The sequence below is a fragment of the Protopterus annectens genome, chromosome 7.part0, assembly GCF_019279795.1.
Source record: "Protopterus annectens isolate FY-2018-M chromosome 7.part0, PAN1.0, whole genome shotgun sequence".
NCBI lineage: Eukaryota > Metazoa > Chordata > Ceratodontiformes > Protopteridae > Protopterus > Protopterus annectens.
Genome location: NC_056739.1, coordinates 1537588603 through 1537615854, shown reverse-complemented (window position 1 = coordinate 1537615854; position 27252 = coordinate 1537588603). Strand labels below are relative to the sequence as shown.

The following is a 27252-nucleotide window of genomic DNA, read 5'->3' as shown; positions in this document are numbered from 1 at the left end:
GGTATGATAATACATTTTTTTGATTTTAACTTAAGGCCATGACTTTGGCACCAGTCATTTGTTGTTGTGAGACCCTCTTGCAGTATGTTAATATCATTTGGGGAGTCATTGATAGCACTCAGCTTACTGTCACCTACAAACCTGGTCAGCCACAGGCCTTTCATCTTTGCCTGGACCTCTGAGAAGTAGATGCCAAACAGTAGGGGTCCCAGGACAGATCCCTGGGGAACACCACTAGTGACAGGTCTATTGTCGGAGGTGGAGGCACCTATTTTGACCTTGTGGGTCCCATCTGTGAGCCAGTTGGCCACTCATCTGATGAGAAAGGGATTTACACCAACATGTCTAAACTTTTTGATGATGCCTGAGTGGGGGATTTTGTCAAAGGCCTTGACCAAGTCAAGGTAAGTTGTAAGTAATGACTTTCCCTCATCCAGGGCCTTGGTGACAGTCTCAAAGAAGTCAACCAGGTTCAACAGGCAAGATCTGCCCTTGACAAATATGAACGTGGGAGTCCTTGTTTATGAGATCCATAATAATATGCTCCATGGCTTTATAGCTCAGACTTGTCAGGCTAATGGAGGTGATGATTTCCAGGGTTAGTAGTGGCACGACCTTGGTGCAAGGGGATGACAATGGCAGTTTTCCACTCTGTTGGAAAGAAGCCTGTACTTAGGCTGTGGTTTAATAGGGTGCTCACCAGCGAAGCTGTTCTTGCTGGAGATGGTGTAGAATACAGCCTGGGTACTATCAGGTCCCATGGAAGCTGTGTTCTTTGCCTTGAATAGGGCCTTTAATACTTAATCTATGGAGATGTGAGGTGCGGTACAAGTATCAGGGATGTGGAATGGGCCTTTGGGGGGGATGGGGGGTGAAGTTTGCACTGAACCTATCTTCCTTGAGGTTGGCTAAATCAACAGGATCAGTGTAAGTGGTACTGTTAAGTACTAATTCAGAATAAACCTGGGCTTTGTCATGGAGGTTCCTGACGTAACTGAAGAAGGCTTTGTGGTTTTCCTTTGTTTCAGAATCTAGTTTCAATTCATAATTGGCTTTGGAGGTTTTCACTAATGATCTCATTTGCTCTTTGAGGCTGAGGAGAGAGTTTTTCCAATTTGGAATTTATTCCTGTTTACCCCTGGACAACAGTTTCTTCCTTTTGTTTGAAATCTGTTGATACAGGATGACCACCAGACAGGTTTGTGTTTACTTGAGAAGCAGGTTTCAGTTCTGTTGGGTATAGCTGGGTCCATGCAGTTGTACAGGTGCTTTTGCATACTGTTCAGCATAGTTGTCTGTATCCTCTGAGGGGGGCGGTGGTGTGAAGCTCCTGACAGCCTCCCTTAGGAGGTTGTAGTCAGCTTTTGAGAAGTGTTTTAGCCTGGTTACAGCTGGGGGGGTTGGGATAGAAACTTCGAATGAGACAGACCTATGATCTGATTTCACCAGGGAAGAACATACTATGGGAGTGGTGCAGCAGTCACCCATGTTGGTGAGAACCAAGTCCAGCATGTTATCTCCTCTTGTGGGGGATGAGACAAGCTGGTCTAGTGCGTTAGAATTGATGAAGTCAGGCAATCATCGGGTGAGCACATTAGTGCAGGAATAGTTCACATTCTATGGTTGAGTAGTTGTAGTCACCAAGGATCAGCATGTTAGGGGGTACCTTGATGGAGTCAAGTAGGTCCAGATAGGAGGAGTGGGTGTCCTGAATCATGGAGGGGGGTCTATAACTTGGATGGAAGCCTTGCCAACTGTCAGTTGCACCTGGAGTAATTCCAGTGCATAATGCTGGCAAACAGGTCTGGAGGTGCGCCTGCCCTTAATGAAGATAGAGACTACATCACCCTTAGTCTTGCCAACCTTATTTTGGGGACAGAATGTGTAGAATGAGGTATAGCTTGGTAAGGCAGGGGTGCTGTCTGCATTCTTGAACCAAGTTTCTGTGACTGCACAGACATTGGCATCTTCCAGTGTGAGGAGGGCCTCCAGTGAGTGCATTTTCAGGTTAAGGCTCCTAGCATTAAGCAGCATAACCTTCAATTTGCTTTTTGACTGATCTTTTATGTTGGAAGCTTTGTCTTTGGGACACTGTCTAAAAAAGGCACAATGGGGGAGGCAATATCCTTGTTCAGGATCAGGAATCCCAGGGGTGAAAGGTGGAGGCCATCTCTGGCAAAGCATCGAGGCCTGTCAAACATGTCATCCCAGGCAGATGGATACTGGATCCACTTGGAAAGACAACAGAAACTAATTGAACCATCTAGCATTATCTGCATTCTCAGTCCCCCTATAAGATGTGCTTTGCACATTTGTCTTTAGATAAGTTCAAAGACCCCTCCCCATTCTATCCATTCACTCTTCGGCCATTTATTCCCAGTATTCATCTATCTCCACCACTTTTCAAGCTTTACTTATCTTTTACCCACCCAGCTGCTATCTGAAGATCAACTTTACACTCCCATTTCCACATACGAATTTGAGAATCAAACCCAATCACACAAAATCTCCAGTGTTGATCTAAAACAGGACAGAATGCCACAACTGAGATTATAAAAATGTATGTAAATGTATATAAATGCATTCTATGAACACCTTCAGGACTGCATGGATCATGCAATCCCAAATAAAACCAAGACCCAATCCTCCAAAGGCAGACGACCTGTCTGGTGGACCCCAGCCATAAACAAACTATACAATAGAAGGAGGAAGCTACTACATGATAGAGCAAAATCCCAAAAAGGGAAGGCATCTCTGATCAGTATTAGCAAAAAACTACGGGCACTCATAAAATCATCTAAGGCCAGCTTCGAGAGAAAAATTGCACAGGACACTAAGAATAATCACAAGGCTTTCATTAGTTATGTTAGGAACCTGGGTGGGAATTCCCAGATATGCTCAGAATTAGTCCAAAATGACAAAAATACACCAACCCACAGACATTGCCAACATCCTAGCTGACAGGTTCAGCGCAACATCTCCCCTCCCACCAAAATGGGCAATATCTATCCCAGCAGAGTGCTGCCCCCTGACATCTCAGATGCTCAGGTGGGAGCTGCCCTCTCCAAAGCAAAAACACAGCATCAATGGGACCAGACGGTGTCCCAGGCCATGAACTCCAAGAAGAGCTAAACACAAACATAAAACTACTGTTCAATCTCTGCCTTACTACAGGATACCTCTCCACAAAGGTGGTGCCTCAACGGACCCTGGAAACTATCACCCCATAAGCCTGACTAGCTTGTTCTGCAAAGCTATGGAAAGGATCATCATGGACCTCATTAATAAAGATATTGGGGACCTACAGACACTGGATCCTACCCAGTTTGGCTTTGTTAAGGGCAGATCCTGCCTCTTACACCTGGTTGACTTCTTTGAAACAGTCACCAAGGCCATTGTGAAGGTGGTCCACACAGCCTATCTGGACCTCGCAAAAGCCTTGGCATTATAGATAAGCTCACCAGCTTAAATATAAACCCCTATGTCACTAGATGGGTTGCAAACTGGCTCAAGGACAGAACCCACATGGTTAGAATTGCTGGAGCCATGTCAGACTCCAAACCAGTTACAGTGGCGTCCCACAAGGCTCAGTCCTGGGACCTCTTGTTTGGTATATATTTGGATGTACAGGCCAACACGGAAGGACTGTGGCTGACCAAGTTTGCAGATGACTGCAAACTCTCCAGCCGACACAAGCAACCTCCAAAAGGGCCTCGTAGAAACAGACAACTGGTGCCAGAGCCATGGCCTCAAGCTAAACGCCAAAAGTGTATAGTCATCCCTTTGGCAAAAACAAATTACCACATAGGTGGTAATCCATTAAGTACAGAAGAAGTAATTAGGGACCTGGGGACCCAAGTTGATAGCAATCTCTCATTTGACAACCACGTGGCCAAAGTGGTTAGAAAAACATTTTATATAGCCCACCTAATCATGAAGGGATTCACATCTAGATTAGGGAGGTCATCGCCTCTTTACTCATCCCTCATCAGGCCCATAATTGAGTACAATGCCCCCTTTGGGATGTACCTTACCAAACACCTGCAGCAACTGGAAAGACCCCAAAAGTACCTCACCAAGAGGATCAAAGGGCTCAAACAGATGCCATATGCTGCCGGTTAAAGAAACTCCAGCTCTACTCAGTGGCATACCTGCTCAGAGGTGACCTGTGCCTGACGATAAGGCCATGTCCAACCCGGAATTAAGGGACATGCTGCACCTCAAAAATCAAATCCCATCGAGCTACACGCGAGAGACTTGAACCTCAGCACTGAAATAAATAGGACATGCTGGAGGGACAGATTCATAACCCAGAGGCTCCCTTCACTCTGGAATAAAATCCCAGTCCAGGTTAGGCAGAGTCCCTCATTGACTCTTTTTGATGAGTGGATGGGAGATCGTAGGTTTACCTCGGGTATCACTTCTGTGTCACTGTTAGACAGAGGCACAGTATACTAACCTCGAAAAAGGGCATAGCAAAATTAATTTAAAATGGGTGGCAAAAGCCAAACATACTCTGGCTAGGCTTATAAATGCCCTAGGGCAGATAGCCTAGTATGAACCTATGAACCTATTGTGTAAACTAAAAACAAAGACATCTTCACTTAGGCTTCTTCAGGTTCAACTATAATGATAATTATATTACAGATGGTAAGACTAAAAAGGCATAAAAAGTTTTGCATCAACATTGCTGAGAGATAATGATCTGTAAGTGAACCGTAATTGCTTGGATCAGCTTTATCACCTTTTTGTTCATATAAAACAATAGCAGTGACAAGACATTGAGTCAGGTCATCTTCTCTCTTGTAGTGCTTCATTATATACCTTCCTCGATACTTCTGCAACATGGAAACCCATCCTTTTGTAAAAATCCACAGGGAGTCCATCCATTCTCGCACCCTACCTCCACTGAGTTGATGTATACCTGCCACTGTTGCAGCTATTCCCACACTTTTACTTAGCTCTGCCCTTTCAGGGCTTACCAGTACTTTACCTTGTCATTGATAAGAAAAGTCCTGCTCTAATCTCCTACAATAAAATGTAACAGTTTGAAATGTCGGGACTCGCTTTAATAATGTTGTGACTAAATAGCTGAAAAAATGAATACTCCCTTTTCTCCAAGGCATGGTGATCTCAGAGTTAGTATGTATAAGTTTGGGGGGGGTGGCTTGCCCCCTTATAAAAAAGAATTATAAAGGAGAAGAGTGATGTAAAATATTCATTCCTCTCCTGCATCCTTTTTTTTTTTTTTTGACATGTAGGCATTTTTCATTATGAGTGTGGACATTTCAATAGAGAGCCTGATACAAATCCTCATAATATTGATAAACCACCTCCAGATGGTTGGAGACATACTCTAGCCTCACGAGTGAAATGCTTATGATAGCTGATCAAAAAAAAAGTTCAAAAGTGTGTACACAGAATTTGCCTAGCAAAACTAGTGGAAAAGGCTATACCACAGAATTAATTCTTAGCATATTACCCATTACCTTAAAGTAGTGCACTGTTATGTGTATTCTGGTACTAGAGGAATGTTCTTAAATGGAATAAAATATGACAAATTAATGTTTTTTCCTCAGCTCTGTAGCACTGAGTGATAAAGCCTTGACTGCACTCCAGATGACCCATGTTTGGTTAGTGGTATGTGTGTTGGAAGGACTGGGCAGGGGAATATGGAAGTGATTGTCCAATGATAGCTCACCCATACTGGGGATGGGTGTCAGCCTGGCTCTCTGCAGTTGCAGCATGACGAACCTGGTGAGTTCTGCATTGCAAATGACATACTGCCTGATGAGAGGTTGGGCATGCATAGTGGACTTTGGAAGGCTGCTGCATGATGGGAATAAGAGCCTGCACCCTGGCAGCAGTATGATTCTGCACCAGTGTCCTTGATCTCTGAACGAGTACTGGATCTGAGTAGGACAGAGTCCTGGAGAGGCTAATGTGGGCCCAGAAAACACAGTAAATGAGGACAGGAGATAGTAGAAGCTGATGGTCAGCTGGGGTTGCTGAAAAGAACAAAAAAATAAAAATAACATTATAGACCAAGTGCTACAGCATTTAGAGTTAGACTTTGCCATTGTGTAGCTGATGTGTTTGCTATTGTAAACTTAATTTCCTCTAGCAAGTGGCAAGAGCAGCTAACAAAAGTGGCTGGCATTACTGCCAAATGGCCAAGGGTTACTTGAATGAGGCACAACCTCTGTAACTGGATTTTTCCTCTAATAAAAGCTAGAAGCAGTTAACACACATTTCTGACATTATAGTCTGCTGGTTAAAGTAATACGCTGGGAAGGTGACAGTTCCTGAATACCTAGATTTGAGTCCCACAAAGTAGTCTCATTACATAGTGTTGTGATTCTTTGGGGGGGTGAAGCAGGTACCTATAAATTACAAGCTTGTAACCATAACTTTTACAGTTTATTATGTGGTGATGTGGTGTATGGCCTTTTTCATAAAATATTGGAATACTTCTGTAACAGAACAACCTTACAGCTAAGCATTAATAGAGAATCATGCCAGATGAAGGTAATTTAGTTTCATGACTGAAGGTTGTATTTATGGAGAAGAGTTCACAGATGCCTGCAGTCTATGCATATCTGAATAAGGCATCCACCACTGTCCCTTATGGATGTGTACTATAAGAAATGAGGGAGGGAAACTTGGCAAATTCAAATATGATGGTATGTATGAAAGACTGGCTGCATATCAGACTACAGAGAGTGAGTGGAGTTGTGCCTAAAGGAATACAGATTGGGAGGAGTGTTTTAAGGGTATCAAAAGGTTCAGCATGTGACACAATACTGTTCACCATCTTTGTATGTGACATTATTCTTGTGCTGAAAAACAGTAACAATGTCCCCAGACAATGCTAAAACTGAGACAAGTGCATTGAGTAGAGGAATAAGCACCCCAGAAAACTTCAAAAGCTAGACATTTCCATTTTGTACTGACAACCTTTTTGTTGTTTGCTCTCCTGCAATGGCAAGGCAAATCTCATGTTGAATTCCTAGCCTTGTCTACAAGCATCAACATGGACATAGCAAATCTATCCTTTGGGTATCCCTTACTAACATTACATACATTGCAATGGACCATTATAGATTAACTGGCATGTTTATTGACTTACTGAAGGCTTTTGCCTGGTATTACACACTATATTCTGCAGCAGTTAATTTCTGTATGGGATGGAAAAACCTTTTCTATCCTCACTGGGCAATGATCTCTCACAGCTGATGTTACTAGTAAAGATAAAGACTGCACTCATAGCCGGCCTTAGGCATAGGCCAACTAGGCGGCCACCTAGGGCGCCGCTGTAGCAGGGGCTCAGTATTTATCTGGTGTAGGGAGACCAGGATGGGGGCACCGAGTGGTGTTGTAGGGGGCGCCATGGAGCCCTTTTGTCTAGGGCACCAGTTGACCTAAGGCCGCTCCTGACACCATCCTATTCTCCTCTTCTCAGCCACCAAGTGAAGAAACCCACTGAGGCTCACAAACAGTTCCTCTTTGATTTTTAGTGCTCATAAATACTACCTCAGTTTTCATCCCTGATCTAATGATTATTTATATGTAGATAAATAAGCGCTCCTTCTTTATAATCAATGCAGAAAATATTGAAATGATACTGTCATGTGACTTTGCTATGGCATGTCACTGGTTTAGCAAACATGAGTACCAATACAATTTTTATAACTAAAGCACTGCATTTCAGTACTCACCATTGCCTTGCTAAAGAAAACATTAGGAAATTCTGTCTGTGTTAGGTGCAACATAAATAATGGCTCAGTTTAAATACATTTCATATGGCACACGTAGCCAAAGGAGTGAACAGACTGAACAGTGAGTATCACAGCTATGTTGGCAACCACACAGTAATAACACATGACAATCTGGCTATCAGTGTGGAGGTAGTATTACAACATCATATTAAATACATACTGACCGGGTCATTCTGTTCACATTAATGTTAATACTGCCATTTTTTTACAGATTACCCATCATTTTTCATATCTGCTGTATTGTGACACATCTGTGTTACAGCCTTGGAGAGGAGTATAAATTAGGGTATGATCCTTCCCTCTGGTTGTGTGTTTTGCATGTGCTTGGTGTAACTGTACTTTTACTGCATAGCTGCAAGTGTCAACATTCTGCCAAATGTGTTTTTGTGTGTTCAGTTTGGTATCTTATACTTTGAAACAAGTAAAATATCTGGTGAATAACTAGAGCAGTTTTTGTTATGGAGAAAGGTGCCATACTGGTGCTGCCACTGCTATGACCACACAGAGTGCACTGTTTTCAACTTCAGAGGCTGTAGAAGGCAGGTTACATAATGCTGGTGCAGGGATCCAGGGGATGACAACCAAGATGGTTAAGGGGCTAGCAAAATCTAAAACATGATCAAAGGAAAGAGCATTTAAATTGGTTGCTATTACAAACAAATGGACAGGACACACATGATTTCCACAAACAGCATCCTCTCTGGTGTAATAGAGAGATCATGCATGTTCAAGAAAGCTAAGAGGAATGGAAAGGTATATGCCTGGCAGCTGTTTCACAGTACATTAAGAGAATGAAAGACTCCTGGGGCCATGGAACAAACTGCCAGGAGTAGTAGTGCAAGTGAGAGAGTTGGAGCAAATGAAGCAGAATAAGGAATGAGAACAACTTTATAGGGCTGGAACAAAGGCAAACCAGAGGGACCTGGTATGGGTCTAGGTTCAGGCAAAAATATAAGGTTAGCAACTTTTGTGCATGTCTGAACAACTCACATAAATTGACCACAGTTCATGGCTCAACTCTAAGAAGCAGGCATTTCTTCCTGCTTAGCAGGTCCTACCCACCACTTGTTTTTCTAACTCATTACTGCTTACTCTACATTATGTCCACCATTGATACTGTGTCTGTTGCGTGAAAGCTTGTCCTGTACACATTTTGACTTATGCACCATATCTTAAAACTCCAAAACATGGACTTTGAACATAATTAGATGAGTTATCTAATGATTGTGTCTACAGTACAGGCTTTGTACTAGGATATAAAACTTGCAAGGACAAAGTGAAGAGGCCGCAACAGCAACAGGATAACAACATATAGTAGGAGCATAAACCTTGTACTTAGAAATTCTACTTACTTCATGGAGACAGGAATGCAACTGCTTTTGATCAAACTATTGCACTCGCTCGAAGCACTCCTTAAAATGGAGAACATCGACATTTGTGCTGTAACAGAGACCTGGTTCAAGGCAGCAGAAAGCACCCCTGCACTACCAGGCTATAACTCTTTCCACACCTTTTGACCCCAGAACATGGACTGAAGCTCCAAAGGTGGTGGTGCTTCCATATTCATTAAGGATGCGCACACCTCCAGACTGGTAAACCAACATAACGCATCAGAGATACTTCAGGTGCAGCTAACATTGGGTAAGACAGCAATTCAGGTCGTAGCCTGCTACAGGTCCCCAACCATGTCCCAAGACTCGCGCTCCATGTTCCTAAGCACCCTGGCGAATATTAGAGTGCAACATAACACACTCATACTAGGTGACTTCAACTACCCCTCCATTAACTGGGAAAACTACTCATGTACCAATACACTTGCCCAACGTTTCATGGAGTTCATTTATTCCAATGCCCTGGACCAGCTCGTTCTTATCGCCACTAAAGGTAGCAATATTCTTGACCTGGTCATTACTAACATATGTGACCATTGCTTTACACCAGTAGTCAGCTCCTCCCAGTTAGATCTGACCACAAACTAATCACCTTGGAAATCCACATCCCTACCACCCCCACCCCACCACACCCGCAAAGGTAACCACCATGAAAAACTTTTCCAAAGCTAACTTTGGGCTCCTAAAAACAGAGGTGGCTAATTTCACAGCACCCATGCAAATGGGGAATAGTTGCATGACCGCCAGATCATACACCAATGCACTTTACGAACACGTACACAAATGCATGGATCTCACCATACCCAATAGAACCAAGATGCTCTCCACCAAAAAAGGAAGCCAATCTGGTGGTCCTCTGCCAAAAACAAACTCTAGAACAGAAGGAGGAATCTGATGCAGAATAAGGTGAAGTCCCAAGACTGGAAAAAAACCCTTATCAGCCTCAACAAAAAGTTGAGATCCCTCATCAAATCCTCTAAGGCTAGCTATGAAAACAGAATTGCAGCAGATAGTAAAGACAACCACATGGCCTTCTATAATTATGTAAAGAATCTCCACAGCAATACCCATATTTGCTCTGAGCTACTGCACAATGGTACCTCCTATACCGAGCCAACAGATATTGCCAATATACTGGCGAGCAGATTCAATGCCAACTTTACTCATCCCCCCCCCCAAAGGACCAATCACAATACCAGAAGATTGCCAGCCACACAGTATTACTGCTGCACAGGTTAAAAAAACCTCTGTCCAAGGCCAAGAATCCAGCTTCTATGGGACATGACAATATCCCTGGTTGTGTTCTACATGAACTACAGAGTGAACTGGCACCTCACCTGTGTGCCCTGTTCAATCACAGCCTCAACTCAGGCTTTGTCCCTACCGAATGACGCACTGCTACAGTCATCCCTCTCCACAAAGGAGGAGTGACTACAGACCCTGGGAACTATCGCCCAATTAGCCTGACGAGTCTGATATGCAAAGCTATGGAACACAATAATCATGGACATAATAAATAAGGATACAGGGAATCTCAAAACTCTGGATCCCACACAGTTTGGTTTTGTGAAGGGTAGATCATGCCTGCTCAACTTGGTCGACTTCTTTGAGTCAGTCACCAGAGCTGTGGATGAAGGCAAGGTGGTTCATACAACCTATCTTGATCTGGCCAAGGCCTTTGATAGCATTCCCCACTCAGGAATCATAGAAAAACTCACTAAGCTAGGCATCAACCCCTGTATCACTAGATGGGTTGCAAACTGGCTCACAGATAGAACTCACAGTGTTAAAGTAGATGACTCCAAGTTAGACTGCCGACTAGTCACGAGTGGAATCCCACAGGGTTTGATCCTGGGTCCTCTCCTGTTTCGTATCTACTTCTCTGAAGTCCAGGCCAACACAAAGGGACTCTGGCTGACTAAGTTCGCAGATTATTTCAAATTGGGAGCTATTATTAACTCCATAAGTGATGTTGACATCCTACAGAATGACCTCACTGAGACCAATGACTGATGTCAGAACCATGGCCTTAAGTTCAATGCCAAAAAATGTGTCGTCATCCCCTTTGGGAAAAACCTGGTTCCCATGAATTACCACATTGATGGTAGTCCACTGAACACAGAAGATGTTAAAAGAGATCTGGGAACACAGGTTGACAGCAACCTCTCTTCTGATCTCCACATTGCCACTGTGGTCAGAAAGTCCTTCTATGTGGCACATCACATTACAAAGGGTTTTGCATCCAGGAAGAAAGGTTATTGTCTCCCTCTGCTCTTCCCTTATTAGGCTAATCATCGAGTACAATGCCCCAGTTGGCATGTACCTCACTAAACACTTGCAACAACTGGTGAGGCCACAAATGTAGCTCACAAAGAAGATCCTAGGCCTTAAAAACTTGTCCTATATGGACAGACTCAAAAAACTCTAACTAGTCTCTGTCTCATATTGCCTACTTAGAGGCGATCTCTGCTTGACTGACAAAGCCATGTCTGACCCAGCTCTTGTTAGAAATGCTACATATAATGAAATCCCAATACCTCCACACCACATGCTCCAGAAACCTCAACCTCATTACCACAATCAACAGAACTTACTGGAGGGACAGGTTCATAACCCAGAGACTGCCCATGCTATGGAATAGACTTCCCATACATGTCAAGCAGAGCACCTCGCTGACCCTCTTCAAAAGAATTCTTGATGAGTGGATGGGAAATAGAAAATTCACCCCAGGGATAACTCCAGTGGCTCTACTCGACAGAGGCACTGGGAACTAAGGTTGGGTGGCAAAATGCCAGGGTAATCCTATGGCTAGGCTTCTAAAGGCCCCAGGGCCATTAGCCTAGTACACATCTATGAACCTATATTAAGCTGGGACAAAGACAGCCTGGGTAAAGATAGCTCACATTTGTCACTATGCATTTTTTATTTGTATTTTATATTAGTGTATATTCTTATAAATTAGTCATTTATAAATTTCACTTACAAAGACAACATCTTTAAATGAGGCATTTAAAGTCACTCTGATGGTACATTGGTTGGATTTCTACTTGTGATACCAGCAATGCAGGAGTGTGTAAGGGGTTCAGGGTATCACACAGATGGGGGGGGGGGGGGGGGGGGTCTCAGCAATCTAATTGAAGGCTACGCTCACTTTTTAGGTCAGCCTGAAAACAAGGCTCATTGGGTCTGGTTTGGTGAAATGAGCTACTTTTCATGAGATTGTTAGATCAAAAGAGTTACATAGCTTGACTACTGACCGCTGTCATTCCATTTCTATATCTCTGTGAGTCCCTGAACCATATTTGATGGCAATATCCACTGCCTCCCCACAATTCAAGAAGTGTGGAACCCCTTGATAAAGAGATGATGGTCTAGTCAGATGGAGCTCTGCAAAATCAAAGTTACTCTTTGAAAGATATTTAGGGACAGTCTGTGTAAAACTGCATGATAATGTAATAACAGGCCGGAGATTGGGAGCTGAAGATCTGAAGAGCATGGTCAAATACTAAGTTTCAGTTTTCTAAGTCATAATTCGTTCAAACCAGCATTCTAAGCCTTCAGTTATGTGTTGACCACCAGTTAACTTCTGCACAGCGGTGATCACAAATGCACATTTAAGAAAACATTCTATGATTTTGGACAAGGTAAGCAATAAAAGGGACATTAGCAAAACAGTTCTAATCTTTCAAAAACTGCTTTTGTTTCATGTTGCTTGTTAGAATAGTAATTTGCCTTGTTTAATGCTTTAACTTTAAGACTGATCAGAAGAAAAAGCTGCTCCATACCCCAGCTCTGTGGTTCAGAGGGATGAATCCCTGACTGTGGCAGATGACCTGAGCTGAATGAATGGCTTTGGTATTACAGGAGCTAGGCAGAGACGTATGGATGAGTGTCAGATGTCAAATCACCTATCTCTTGAGGGCTGCACTCCCCAGTGGCTGGTTAGCTAGTGATAGTATTGTGATCAGCAGCAGACATCCAGTAAGTCTGGCACAGTGGCAGCTGGAGTGGACTAGTTTTAAATGCTGTGATGTATGTTATATCAGTTAGCTCTAAACAGTTAGGGTTCCTTTCCCCCAATTAGCATACACCCCACATTAACCAACTCTGTGCATATGGTGCCTTATTAGAGTGTACTGATCTGTACTTTCGCTCTGTCTCTCTCTTTCTCTCTCTTCCTCCCCCCATGGGTACTTACTATGTGCATCTCTCCCCCTTTGCCCTTGGAGGTGCTACTCCAAAAGAGGAAAATCAGATAGTTATCAAGGAGAAGCTATGGTGGAGGGATAAGGATGGATTACAGAACACAGCAGATGGCTAACATTTGTGGACGAGCAAAAATATGCTGGTCTTTGATATCACAAGACAACCTGTGGCTAGTGTTGACTTTTTGTGGAGCAGCAAAATCAATGCTTCTGGCAGTTGGAAGAGAGGGTTAAGGAGCTGTTAATGATCTGTTTCCTGTGTTCCCGTGGCCCATGGTTTGATTCCCTCGGCTGCCACTGCCTGTGTGACTCACTAAACCAGACAGTGCTCCCAGGATGAGGCTGTAAAAGGACCATAAAGGTCAGTGCTCTACCCTGGTAAATAAATATAAATAAACACATGCACTTGCAAATTAGTTTTCTGGTCCATTAGGCTTTAAACTGCAACACACAAATGTTACATGCAAGAGAAAATAACTCATCCCACATCAACACAGTTACAGTGACGTATGAATAAACCAGAATAATGATCCTGTAGATCGTTTTTGTGGCTGCAGTATCCGCTGCTGTTAGCCATGGTACACTAATACACGGGTAATACATTCATCCGCTGTCTTGCAGAAATAGATCTGGGGCTCAGCCAATATCAGTGGACTAGGGTGAGACATTTAGAAACATCAAGCTATTGTATTACTTCATAATAGTGACTGAGAAGTGTGATGCTGAGTGACTGAACTCTGCCAGGGACAAAGACCACTGATATAAACTGAATATATAAGGTGATGCAGGTTGAATGTACATATGGTAAAGCTTGCATTTCTGGGAAAAACCAGTGCACACCAAAACAGTTTCTCCACAGACAACCACTGACCAAACTAAGAGATTTTTAGAAGGTGGTCCTTGTTGTTGTCTGCGAAGTCCTAAACAGGCAGGACCAGCGTTAGACAGTGACACTCCTTTTTTTTTAATTACATTTGTGACAGATTGCAGGATCACTGAGGGCAACTGTAAGTAGAATGAGAGGCATAACTGGAGAGGCAGAGGGAACAACCACATAGGATGTAAAGGCACCATTACAGGAAAGGAAAAACAACAGTAACCATTTATTAAAAAAATAAATTAAACTGCTGGGGAAAGTCTAAACAAGTTTTACAAATGTTAAGGGGATTGAACAGCTGCTGTTTGAGGAGATGTTACACAGCTTAGCAATGTTCACTTTCAGTCAAGGAAGAGACACAGAAAATATGGTATGGCCACATGTAGAAGGGTGGCATGACCATAGTTTTGGAGGAAGGGGATTACAAGGCATGTGTGGCAGACTGAAATACATTTAAAATGGCTGTCAAGATAAACTATTTCAGTCAAAGAGTAGTGAAATGTTATATATTACTGATGGAGACTGTAGAACCAGGGACAAGCTGATGTTTAAATCACCATGGCTAGATGTAAGAGAAGTAGAAATGAGCTAGTAGGACAGCTGTAAATGGGTGCCTGCAACATCTGAATATAATAAATAGAATTGTTGGTCTCCATATGATAGTATAATTCTATGGCAGTAGTGGTCCGGGAAAGGGGGAGACAGCATCAATTCAAGTTACACTACACTTCACAACAATTTGTATTTCTTGCACATCAATTTACGTGAATAATGGCACAGTATTGCGAGTACAGGGACACACATTACAGTAGAGTGAACAATTAGACTTATGCACTATTGAAGTATCTGCCACGAGAATACATTTGTCAGGTGTTTGTAGTGCCATAAATATACTAAGGAACAACATTCCTACCTAATGAGGCACACAGTAAATGATCAGCAGAGAATCTGGTAAACTTGACTGAGTAGTGATGTCATTAGTCCACTTCTTTTTAGGAGGGGTTTTGGGAATGATTTTATGCATTGTGGTCTGTAAATATTTCACGAATCAAAGAATGCAATAAGTCACTTTAGGATCTAGTCACCAATACCACTGAAATGTGCAATCTTATTGTAGCCTGTGTTCAACAGATGGAACTATCTGACCATAGACTAGTTGGAATGTTCATTATATTCTACGCACATTTGGTATGAAAGAACATCCTGGGAAGAAGAACTGGGTCTCAGGATTTGAGTAACTTAAAAACTACAACATTTATTTGAAAACAGGGCTGACATAGCTTCTTACATTTTAAAGAAGCATGATTCTTTACGACTTGTATTCTAAGGTTATACTATGTTTTGGGAAGGCATAACAGCTGGATGGTCATAATCAGCAGGGTGAAGCATGGTCGTTGAGGCATATGAGTCACTGAAACTGCTTCTATTACCCTGAGGCAAGCCTGGAAGATAACACAGAATAACAGCAGTAATATATATTCTCTTTGATCTAATTTTGTACACATGGGGAAACCTCTCTTACAGGATGTCAACACACTAATGAAAAAGCTGTATCTAACATTAATACACCAGTACCCCACAATCCAAATTGTATCTGTACTAAGTGCTCTGGGACAATGATACCAAATGCTGTAGTGGAGACAAGTCTTTCTAATGCTCCTTGCCCTAATCTCCAGAAAATTGGTGACACTTCAAAGAGTTCAGCCACCTGATAAAAACTGAAAATCATGTGTTTATGTGTGTTTGCATTTGTGTTTATAAGCTAGAAGGCAGAGGTTAAAAATTCTCTCTTCTCTAACACTGATGACAATCATTCATTTTACAGATTTTAGTTCTGTGTTTCTCTGATACAGAAGTACTGCAAGTTATTTTTTATGCATGTTTAGCTTTAAAAAAATGAAAGATTAGGAAACAGGACAACATACCCTAAATACGTTTACAGAGATTACATTTCTGCTTGGAACCTAAACAAAGCCTCCAAATGGCTTCATGAAGTCTCGGCTTTGTTTCTCAGTACATGACTGCAGGCAAAATAATTTGCATGCAAATCTGTTCCTCTGCTTCCTTACTGACTTGGATACTTAGCATATACAATGCCTGTTATGGCACCTGCTAACAAAGGATAAAACCTCACCTTAAAGGTTTCCCATCTATGTATCTAACAATGTAAACAAAATGAATAAGTGGATTTCAAATGCCTAACTTACGCAGAGCACAGTTTAGTGGTATTTTTTATTTTTGTTGAAAAATGGCACCTGATGTCTTTGTATGAAACTGAAGTACTGCTTCTGCTCTAGCTAGTTCACCTTATGGCTTTTAATAGTTTTAGCCTTCTAATGAAGAATGTGGTCCACTGTCGTTAAGCATCCCCAGTACCTATCCTGTCATAGTCACAAATGTGCAAGATAACTGCTTCTAGCAAGGTGCTCTGCTCCTCACTATGATGGTGACAGTGCAACATGTGACCAGCCATTAGCTGCATCATGGTGATCAGCAAAAGTAGTACCAGTCATCTGGAATGGCAGGTGGCCACATTTCAACAGGATTTCCCTGTACTAGCATTCTGCATAACTGCAGCAGGCAGAACAGCAAGTACATGGCATGTGCAGAAAAAGCACAACTTGAACTTGCTGCAGGTTACCCTCATATGACTAAACACCCCTAATGAGGGGAACGTCTCTCAGCAGTTCTACCCTTCATTTTTCAGCCTCTGACATTGTCTACTGAGGCACAAGTTGTGCCAGTGTAGGACAACTATTGTTTTTACCAGAGAATCATTCAAAGGGGTCATTTTATGGTGGCAGTAAATGCAACGCCAAGTTAAAATGCACTTGTGTATTCCAACCTCTTCACCACTCACAATCAATACCAAACAGCTGCGCCCAACTTGCTTCACAGGGGGTTTGCTGCTTTGATACTTTTGATTTGCAGATTTCCATATTAGCAAGGGGCTGTGCAGTGTCCTGAACAGTAATGTGCTTATCCACCTTGGGGGAAATTAATGCATATGTGAACTTCAGGATTGCACTACGGCAATATATACAAAGACATGTATACCTCCAAACACACACACACACACACACACACACACACACACACACACACACACACACACACACACACACACACACACACACACACACACACACACGCATGTGATACGAAGCTTTGAAATTATTATGGTATAGCTGCTATGGAGCACAACTACATCATACAGTGATGCTATCATCCAGAAAAAAAAAATGCATGACCTTAGGATACCATATGAAAGGTGGCAAGATAATTTCCTGTATTGGAGTATCCAGTAGCTAAATGTTTTTTGCCAGACTACTGTAGGAATGGCCAGAAGTAATCTGTAACATCACACACCAAGAAAAAAAAAACTGTATCATAACCAGTTTCTTTGTTGTCTTGTAATTTTCCTTAGCTTTTCTACTATAAAACTTTACAGTTTTGTACCATGTTGCCTATCCCAAGCACAATCAGAAATCAGAAAATAATCATTTCCCTATAGCATATTCAGTTTCTCTTTCACTATTAATTACACCTGCTTTACCACAAACAGGGAGATGATTTTGTGAAAACAACTCTTACCTATCAAAATAAGAGGTACACTCTGGTATACTGGAGGTATGCTTGGAAGCACCTTTTTTCCAACTAAAGTGCTGTCCTAATAAAACAATCTTACCTTTTATAAAATCCATGAAGTGGTTGAAGACATAAAAACTGCCAATAATCCAGGCAGAATGCTTTTAATTTCAGCATTTTTTTGGTACTTTGGATAAAAAGATTAGTTTCGATTTGCAGTCATGTACCCTCTTTGCAGCACTAAAGCAAGGTTGTTGGTTTAGTTCCTACATCAGGTACCTTTGGGAATGTACACTGCTAAGAAGGACCCAAACCTGCTGCTTCAGTGTTATTATAAAGTATTTCCCATTGTGTTTTCTGCTGTTAGAGCTTCTCGTCCATCAACACCTGCCCTGTTACACCAAGGCAGAAAGACGGCAGCAAAAGAAAAAATCCAAATTCATCCAAAACTAATTTTTGATCTTGATTTCAAGCTCATCTTGTCCTAGCATTTCCCCAAGTGTCCGGATGGTCATTTGTGTTTCTGTTGTAACCCCAAATTCTGCTTCAGCAAGCTGGCTTTACTTCAAATCCAGTGCCCGCAAGAAAGACTATTCCCTCTGCAGTGTATGTTGCTCTCCCTTTTCTTCAGTGTTTGAGGAGCCATCAAAGAGCAGGGGTTTAGAAAGTTATTATTCATTATATATATCCATGTACAGCACACTGTGATCCATTCTAAAGGTGAGCTCAGGAACTGTACGCAGAACTTCCATTCTGCCAGTCCTCTCTTTTGTGTACTAAATCACATTTGCATCATTGCCTTTCAGCATAAAAAAAGAGTCATCTTTGCTGTAAAATTACATACACCATTTCTGTCTGTCTCTCTCTCTCTCTCTCCCTCCAATCAGTGTATTAATTAAACCTTATCATACATCCAACACTATCAGCCAGGCAGGTTAGTAGCAAGAAAAGCTAATCATCTGAACCACATGGTGCACAGCGAGGCAAGTGCTGTGCTCAAAACCTGGAAGGATGAAGCCTTCTCAAGATTGGCTGGAGCAGGTTGTCAAGGCGACAAGAACGCAGTGATACAATCTCATAAGGGAGCCTTGATGACAGTTTTTTATTGGCCTGCAGTGAAATAATGACTCTGTAACAAGCAGTACCCAGACACTTTGAGTGACCTCGCCACCATGGCTGTGTGAATTTTAAAATGGAATACAAATCTAGAGTTAATCTGTGTCATCGTACCGTGGAGCAGTATTTACTTACAGAAACAAATGCACTAAAATTGATCATACATTTGTAGGAAAAAAATCATTCTAGCATAATATTTTCAGCTGTTTTAGTTTCAGGGCAGAACTATGGAAATCCACTCCTTTTGCTAAAACAGTTTTTTTAAATGCAGTTGTATCTTTATTGTTACTATAATGCATGTGTAAATAGACTCAAGTTAAAACGTTGTAGAGTAGTCGCCAAAATGTAAGCATTTTTCTGTTTTAGTCACCTTATCATTGAAAACATTTCAGTATTTTTTTTTCTCAGGAAGAGGATTCAAAATTGATGGATAAAAGACTAGATGGATACTAAGAATCAGGATTCAGTCTATACCTGCAGACATTCAACAGACTGAATAGAAATGACCCAAGTGTGCTTTTCTTAAGATAATTTCTACAGTGCATGCAAGGAAATACTAATGGGCTGCCACTTGCCCCCTCTGATCTTATTGCCAATAAGGAATTCTGTTGGCGGCTTTGGGCAAACATCAACAACTCTTAGGTTGCTGGGGGGGGGGGGGTGACATGCTGACTGCTGTAAGACTGTCAAGACAATGAATTTGTAACAATGTAGGAAGCAGAAGGGATTACAGACTCCCTTGTATTACATATATAGCACAATATAGAAGTTACACATAAATTTAACAAGCTGACCACCAGGCCTGAATCATGCAAAATGCCAGTTACAGACTCATTGTTACCTTGTTATTTACAATACTTCTTCTGAAACTGTTTTTTAATATGTTTTCTGTATCTCATCATAAGACCTTAATATGGCAACAAGTGTTTGTGCCTCTAATTCTTTTCTATTTACCAGTCTTTGTTTATGTGCCTGTAGAAACAGGCATGATACCACAAAGATTGTACAACAATAAGCAAATGAATATACAGATACAAAGAAATTAAAAATGGTCCCAAAATGTCCTGGGAAAGGGGTGCATATTGAGGCACCTCCTAAAGAACTGCAAAGCCATATTCATGAAGATGTTATGGCAATAAATGGCACAAGCTGGAAGCACAAAAATCTAGAGGACACTTGCTTAACCTGAGTACTGCAGCCCTGAAGAAGAATGTCAGACTGCTTGTGAAAGCTGGCAGGACACTAAAAATTCCTTTTATGTAGGCAGTACCCTGTTCATTTAGGGTTTTATCCACCATTACAAGAACTCTGAAAGAAACTTTGTGCTTGATTGAAAGTGAGTGCAGAAATGAAAGTACTGGTGTAATATAATGATACCTAGAAACCTCTGTAATGAAGCTTTCTGCTACATTCTGCACTCGGTACAGCCTGTTAATCTGATTGTTTGAAAGCCTTGTATGAATAGCATTGGAATAGTGCAGGTGGGATTTAACCAAGGCCTGTACAACCACTGGTTAATTCCCCTGAAGGAGTATGACATATAATAAGGATGATGCTAACGATCTGGTGACAGTAAGATTGAATGACAGCAGACACCTGATCCTGAAATGTCAGCTGATCATTCTGGGATTAAGAACCCTCCACATAAACTCCATTTTATAATCCCTGTAAAGAGTATCAAGGATAAGGGCAGAGGCAGCGCATGACCTTAAAGAGTCAAGGAATACCATAGCAGTAGTTTTGAATAGGCTGACTCTGAGGCCTTACTGCTTGATATCCAGAATGTACATCCTCTAAACTGTCCTCATCAATGATGACATTGTCCAGAAAAAGCAGCGCTGTCAACCTTTTCAAAGTACTAAATCACTGAGATGGAGCATGACGCAACTGCAAAGATGGAGTGTAAAGCTATGTTTTGTGCCATCTGTACATAATGTGTGTGTCAAGACATTTTTTCTTGTATTTCATTCTCGCACTGCTAGCTGATCATCAGCCCCTCCTAGCCAACTGTTCTTTTTATTATCCTTATCGCTGGAGAGTGAGAGTCGACCAGAATGCGCTATCTTTATGGCAGGCATCAGGGGTACTTTAATTTTCCTAAATAAATCCTCTCCCTTGATCTGCACAGCAACATCCTATGGGTGGGGTATACAATAAGCGTCAACACTGCAACCCCTCTCACTTTTGTAAGGGGACAGCCCTGTCCTCCCTGAGTAGGAATCATACTGTGACAGCAGTTGATGCAGAGGTTAAGGTTGTGAGCTGGAGTTCCTGTGGTACAGGGTTTGATTTCCTTAGCTCTCATTTGCCTACTGTGTGACCTTGAGCAAAGCACTTAACCAGACATTGCTCCTGGGTTGCCCCTGAAAAGGGACTGTGTGTCCAGCGGACCCACCTGGTTAATAAATCTATATTATCTCTTAGTCTCCAACAGGAGAATCATCCTCAAGCATGTACCCCCCCCCCAAGGGTATGCACTCCCTCCCCCAGGAGAGTCACACCCACCCCCTTTGCCTGTTGCGTTTAGTGTCTCTCCATCTAACTGAAACTAGGTTGTCTAGGTTGTACTCAGTGTGCCATCATTCCACACTGCCAGCACAGGCAGATGTCAGTCAAACAAGATTTACCTCCTTGCTGCTTCCTTTCTTGTTGAAAGCTTTGATGTCACATTGCTCTAACACCCAAAAAGGATTTTTGGACAGAGCTGGTAACAGAGGAGGATAACAAAAGAACTAATGTAAAGTTGCTTTATTTATTAAACCACAGTGGTATGAGTTTGTTAGGAGTTCAGTGTGCAAGTTGTTTGCACAGATAAAGTTGCACAACACTAAAATCTGGTCAGCAGGCCATCAGCATGTCAGCTTGAGATCACCATCAAAAAAACAGTTTAACACTGCGACCCAGAGTTGTCAAGTTCTTGTTTTTATACAATCTGAATGGAGAACACTTTGAGAAATTTCAGTGCTGCATCATCTTACCGAGACAATTTTTTTGATGAAACACACCTGTTTCTCTACAAGTTTGTGTCCTTTCAAACTACTTAAGATTCATGGGACATTTCCCCTGTACCTTCCTAGGCTCATGCAGCATCAGTCCCTCTTTCCCAGGTCAATAATATTTCTTATAACACTGCACTGGATTCTAATGCTTCTTGATGAAAATGAACAATGTGATCACAGCAATGTCCGGTAAAGGCATAACTCAAGGCTGTCTGATTGCACTACCAGAACTGAGTGCGTGTCATAAATGCATTTGGTGATGTAAGTAAGCCATGTGCAACAGATTATAGCCTCAAATTTCTTCCATTCAGGAGTAGTCAGTTTGCAAGTTGTTGGGCATTACAATTCTTACAGCACTGATGAACCTGGATTTCCTCAGCCCTTCATACAAACCTTTGCTCAAGCATTCCATTATTTTGAAAGAAAGTGACCAAAAGACTTTGCTATTCTGTCTGTAAGTTGCAACAAGCTTTTCTAGCCCCTGTTCCCTTTTCCACCACTCTGAGGGAAACACCACTTTTTCACACATCTAGTCTAAGCTAGCATGTCTATCTCTCTTCACCAAGTTGATGCATCAAAAATAATTTACGCCCAGTTGACAGGACATTTATCTAATATATGTGTCTCACAAATTGTACATAATCCACATATAATGACTTGTATGTGTAGTAATTTGAATTAAAAACCCTGGATTATAAATGCCATACTGTGTTTGAGAATACATTCTGATAAAAGTGTCAAACTGTTTTCAGACTCTAATTTAAAATGAATGTAGTCTGCCTTACAGTTTGGAGGCTATATAGCTGAAAAATGTCAATGATTCCTTCCACTTCTCCCAGTTAACAAATAAATACAAAGTAAAAGTTTTTACCTCTCGACTGTATAGATTTTTACAGGATATCCAGATTTTCATCTCATATTTTTGGCCTGCTCCATAAAACTTTATGGTTTTCATGCAAATCATCGAGGACTGATGTCACAACGTAATCACATGTTTGAATTTCTGACTTCATTTTTGCTTTTGTGCAGATTTTTTGCATTTAGTGAGATGTACACTTTCTGCACTGCAGAACGGATTCATTTCTGTTATTCTGAAGCATTGCTTGCGTTTTTTTCACAAGTTTAATTTCTTTTCCTTTTAATGGTGCTTATAACAGGACATATTGCTCTTTGTAAAAAGAAGTACAGTAGGTTTGCAGGCTGTTGAGGGTTAAAATTCAGCACTGATGAATCTAGATTTCCTCATACCTTTATAGAGGCATGCAATTATGCTGAAGGAGACCGACAAATGTTGCTAGTTTGCCTGTAAGATGCAGCTAGATCACTGCAGCTGACCTTACGTTTCCTGTTCCACTACTCTTTCAGTGAAGTGATACTTTCTCACATCCATTTTGAATTTGGGTGTTGCTATGATCATGCTCTTCAGTATTACCTATGTTAACAGCACAACACTGAAGCTTGCACCAAATTACTGCACAGTAGATTTATGGCTTTATTTCTCTGGCAAATTTTGTTTATGTCATAAGTGAAGTTTAAATCCTTGGATCTAGTGTATCTAGTGCTATTTGCTTTGCAGATGTGCAAAAGTTCTATCAGGGCTGGATTTGAGGATGCCTAATAAGCCAGGAATAGAGCAGTACAGAAACCAGGCCTTTAGGGTATTATTGACCTGCATTCTCTTGGTGAGGAACCTTTGTATGCTTTCCAGTTGTTGCAAGTGTCTGGTTAGGTACATGCCAAAGGAGGCATTGTACTCAATGCTGTATTTGATAAGAGCTAACTAGAGTGATATTATAACTTCCTTGGGCGACATAGAAAGATTTTTGGGGATTCCGTTCATGTGTACCTCCCAGGATGGTTCATGCAGATGTGGGCATGGTGTGGGCATCATTTTCATGATTAACATGACAAATGACTGTGATATAGTATTCAAATGATGCTTGTGCAAATTTGATGGTGACATCATGCATACAATTTACCCTTTTCCTCAATGTAGTGTGATTTCGGAGTTGGTATATTTAATTTGCATGGGGTGTGGGGTGTGCATGAGGAAGTCCCCCTGCAATATTGTAAAAAACAAAATACATTAGGTAACTGTAGTGCCCCCTCAACCTGAAGTAGTGCTGAATATCCAATGAATATTCATGTAGCCCATGAAGACATCAAAAACTTCTCTAAAGCAAATTTCACACTCCTCAAAACTGAGGTGGAATCCTTCAAAGCCCCCAGGCCAGTGGAAAATATGGCCCAGACCGCAAAATCCTTTATAAACGCATTCTATGAACACCTTCAGGAATGCATAGATCATGCAATCCCAAATAAAACCAAGACCCAATCCTCCAAAGGCAGAAGTCCTGTCTCGTGGACCCCAGCCATAAACAAACTATACAATAGAAGGAGGAAGCTACTACATGATAGAGCAAAATCCCAAAAAGGGAAGGCAACTCTGATCATTATTAGCAAAAAACTACGGGCACTCATAAAATCATCTAAGGCCAGCTTCGAGAGAAAAATTGCACAGGACACTAAGGATAATCACAAGGCTTTCATTAGTTATGTTAGGAACCTGGTGGGAATTCCCAGATATGCTCAGAATTAGTCCAAAATGACAAAAAATACACCGAACCCACAGACATTGCCAACATCCTAGCTGACAGGTTCAGCGCAAACATCTCCCCCCACTCCCCACCAAAAGGGCAAATATCTATCCCAGCAGAGTGCTGCCCCCTGACATCTCAGATGCTCAGGTAAGAGCTGCCCTCTCCAAAGCAAAAAACACAGCATCAATGGGACCAGACGGTGTCCCGGGCTGCGTCCTACATGAACTCCAAGAAGAGCTAAACCCAAACATAAAACTACTGTTCAATCTCAGCCTTACTACAGGATATGTACCCAAAGAGTGGCGTACAGCAACAGTGGTCCCTCTCCACAAAGGTGGTGCCTCAATGGATCCTGGAAACTATCGCCCCATAAGCCTGACTAGCTTGGTCTGCAAAGCTATGGAAAGGATCATCATGGACCTCATAAATAAAGATATTGGGGACCTACAGACACTGGATCCTACCCAGTTTGGCTTTGTTAAGGGCAGATCCTGCCTCTTAAACCTGGTTGATTTCTTTGAAACAGTCACCAAGGCCATTCACGAGGGGAAGGTGGTCCACACAGCCTACCTGGACCTCGCAAAAGCCTTTGATATAATACCCCACTTGGGCATTATAGATAAGCTCACCAGCTTAAATATAAACCCCTATGTCACTAGATGGGTTGCAAACTAGCTCAAGGACAGAACCCACATGGTTAGAATTGCTGGAGCCATGTCAGACTCCAAACCAGTTACAAGTGGTGTCCCACAAGGCTCAGTCCTGGGACCTCTCTTGTTCGGTATATATTTCTCGGAGGTACAGGCCAACACAGAAGGACTGTGGCTGACCAAGTTCGCAGATGACTGCAAACTGGGTGCCATAATCAACTCTCCAGCCGACACAAGCATCCTCTAAAAGGGCCTCATAGAAACAGACAACTGGTGCCAGAGCCATGGCCTCAAGCTAAATGCCAAAAAGTGTATAGTCATCGCCTTTGGAAAAAACAAAGTGCACACAAATTACCACATAGGTGGTAATCCATTAAGTATGGAAGAAGTAATTAGGGACCTGGGGACCCAAGTTGATAGCAATCTCTCTTTTGACAACCACGTGGCCAAAGTGGTTAGAAAAACATTTTATATAGCCCACCTAATCATGAAGGGATTCACATCTAGATCAGGGGAGGTCATCGTGCCTCTTTACTCATCCCTCATCAGGCCCATAATTGAGTACAATGCCCCTTTTGGGATGTACCTTACCAGACACCTGCAGCAACTGGAAAGACCCCAAAAGTACCTCACCAAGAAGATCAAAGGGCTCAAACAGATGCCATATGCTGCCCGGTTAAAGAAACTCCAGCTCTACTCAGTGGCATACCGCCTGCTCAGAGGCGATCTGTGCCTGATGTATAAAGCCATGTCCAACCCGGAATTAATGGACATGCTGCACCTCAGAAAATCCAAATCCCATCGCGCTACGTGCTCGAGAGACTTGAACCTCAGCACTGAAATAAATAGGACATGCTGGAGGGACAGATTCATAATCCAGAGGCTCCCTTCACTCTGGAATAAAATCCCAGTCCAAGTTAGGCAGAGTCCCTCATTGACTCTCTTCAAGAGGAATCTTGATGAGTGGATGGGAGATCGTAGGTTTACCCCGGGTATCACTTCTGTGTCACTGTTAGACAGAGGCACAGTATACTAACCTCAAAAAAGGGCATAGCAAAATTAATTTAAAATGGGTGGCGAAAGCCAAACACACTCTGGTTAGGCTTATAAATGCCCTAGGGCAGATAGCCTAGTATGAACCTATGAACCTATGAACATGAATATTCAGGGTTTAGGCAGGGCTTGCTACTGCGCACCTGGGGAAGTACTCATGTACATGATTGGCAGACTTTCTTACTATCTTTGCTACATGTTGGTCGAAGACCAGATTGCTGTCTACATAAGATCCCAGATCCCTGACTACTGGATCAACTTTAAGGGATGTTTTAAAAATGGAGTAATTAATTTAGGTGAACAATTCCCAGGGAGAATTATAATGCATTTCTTGGCATTGAGTTTTAAACTGTGGCTTTTCTGTATTTAGATCCCTGCACACACACGGCTTGATCATTACAAAGGGGATGTGCAATAGCTGAGCACAAAAGATGCCTCCCCAATTTCAGCCTGGGGCATTCTCCTACATAAAGCACCACTTCAACTTCCTCTCTGCCAAAGAAAGTGCACATACCCAGTGTGCTCAGAAGTATGCACAACCCTTCTAACATCACGAGAGAGGTTAGCAGGCCTCATCCCTTCACTCCCGATCTGGCTCCTTCAAATGTTACTTGAACCAGTAAAACAGACACAACTGGGTCAATAAAAAACAAGAAGGGTCACTTCATTTAACAACAAGAAAAAAAAAGAAGTAAAAATGCTGCAGGTTTTCTTAGAGAGTGCTCTTTTCAGGCATTAAAAAGTGTACCCCACTCTCTTGCGTCATAGCCAGGGGTCCATCCCTCTGCACCACTGTTTCAGGCTCTTACCAAGTTCTGGTTTAGTAAGTGACTCTACCACTTCTACTTTTTATGATTTATGAGGCATTTAGTTGTCTTGGAGTGCTTATTGAATAAATAGTTTTATTTTGATAAAGTCTTATGTTAGCTCAGATTTACAAATGCTGCGGTTAAAATGTGGAAGTGTGGCTTACGGAAAGGCTCAGCAGGCAGGCT

At 42.0% G+C, this 27252-nt stretch overlaps 1 protein-coding gene across 6 annotated transcripts in view; it reads right to left on the bottom strand.

The window, feature by feature from the left end:
- Positions 1 to 27252, bottom strand: part of IQSEC1 (IQ motif and Sec7 domain ArfGEF 1) — a 2803266-nt gene that overhangs the window by 1577806 nt on the left and 1198208 nt on the right. Inside the window, exon 1 of one of the 6 annotated variants that reach the window (XM_044078075.1) lies at positions 17940 to 18782. The exons of the other annotated variants lie outside the window; for them this stretch is intronic. Within the exon in view, the coding sequence (XP_043934010.1) occupies positions 17940 to 18016 (77 nt within the window). The 5' untranslated portion in view covers positions 18017 to 18782. Of the gene's footprint in view, positions 1 to 17939; positions 18783 to 27252 lie in introns of those variants that run through there. 6 annotated transcript variants of the gene reach the window in all.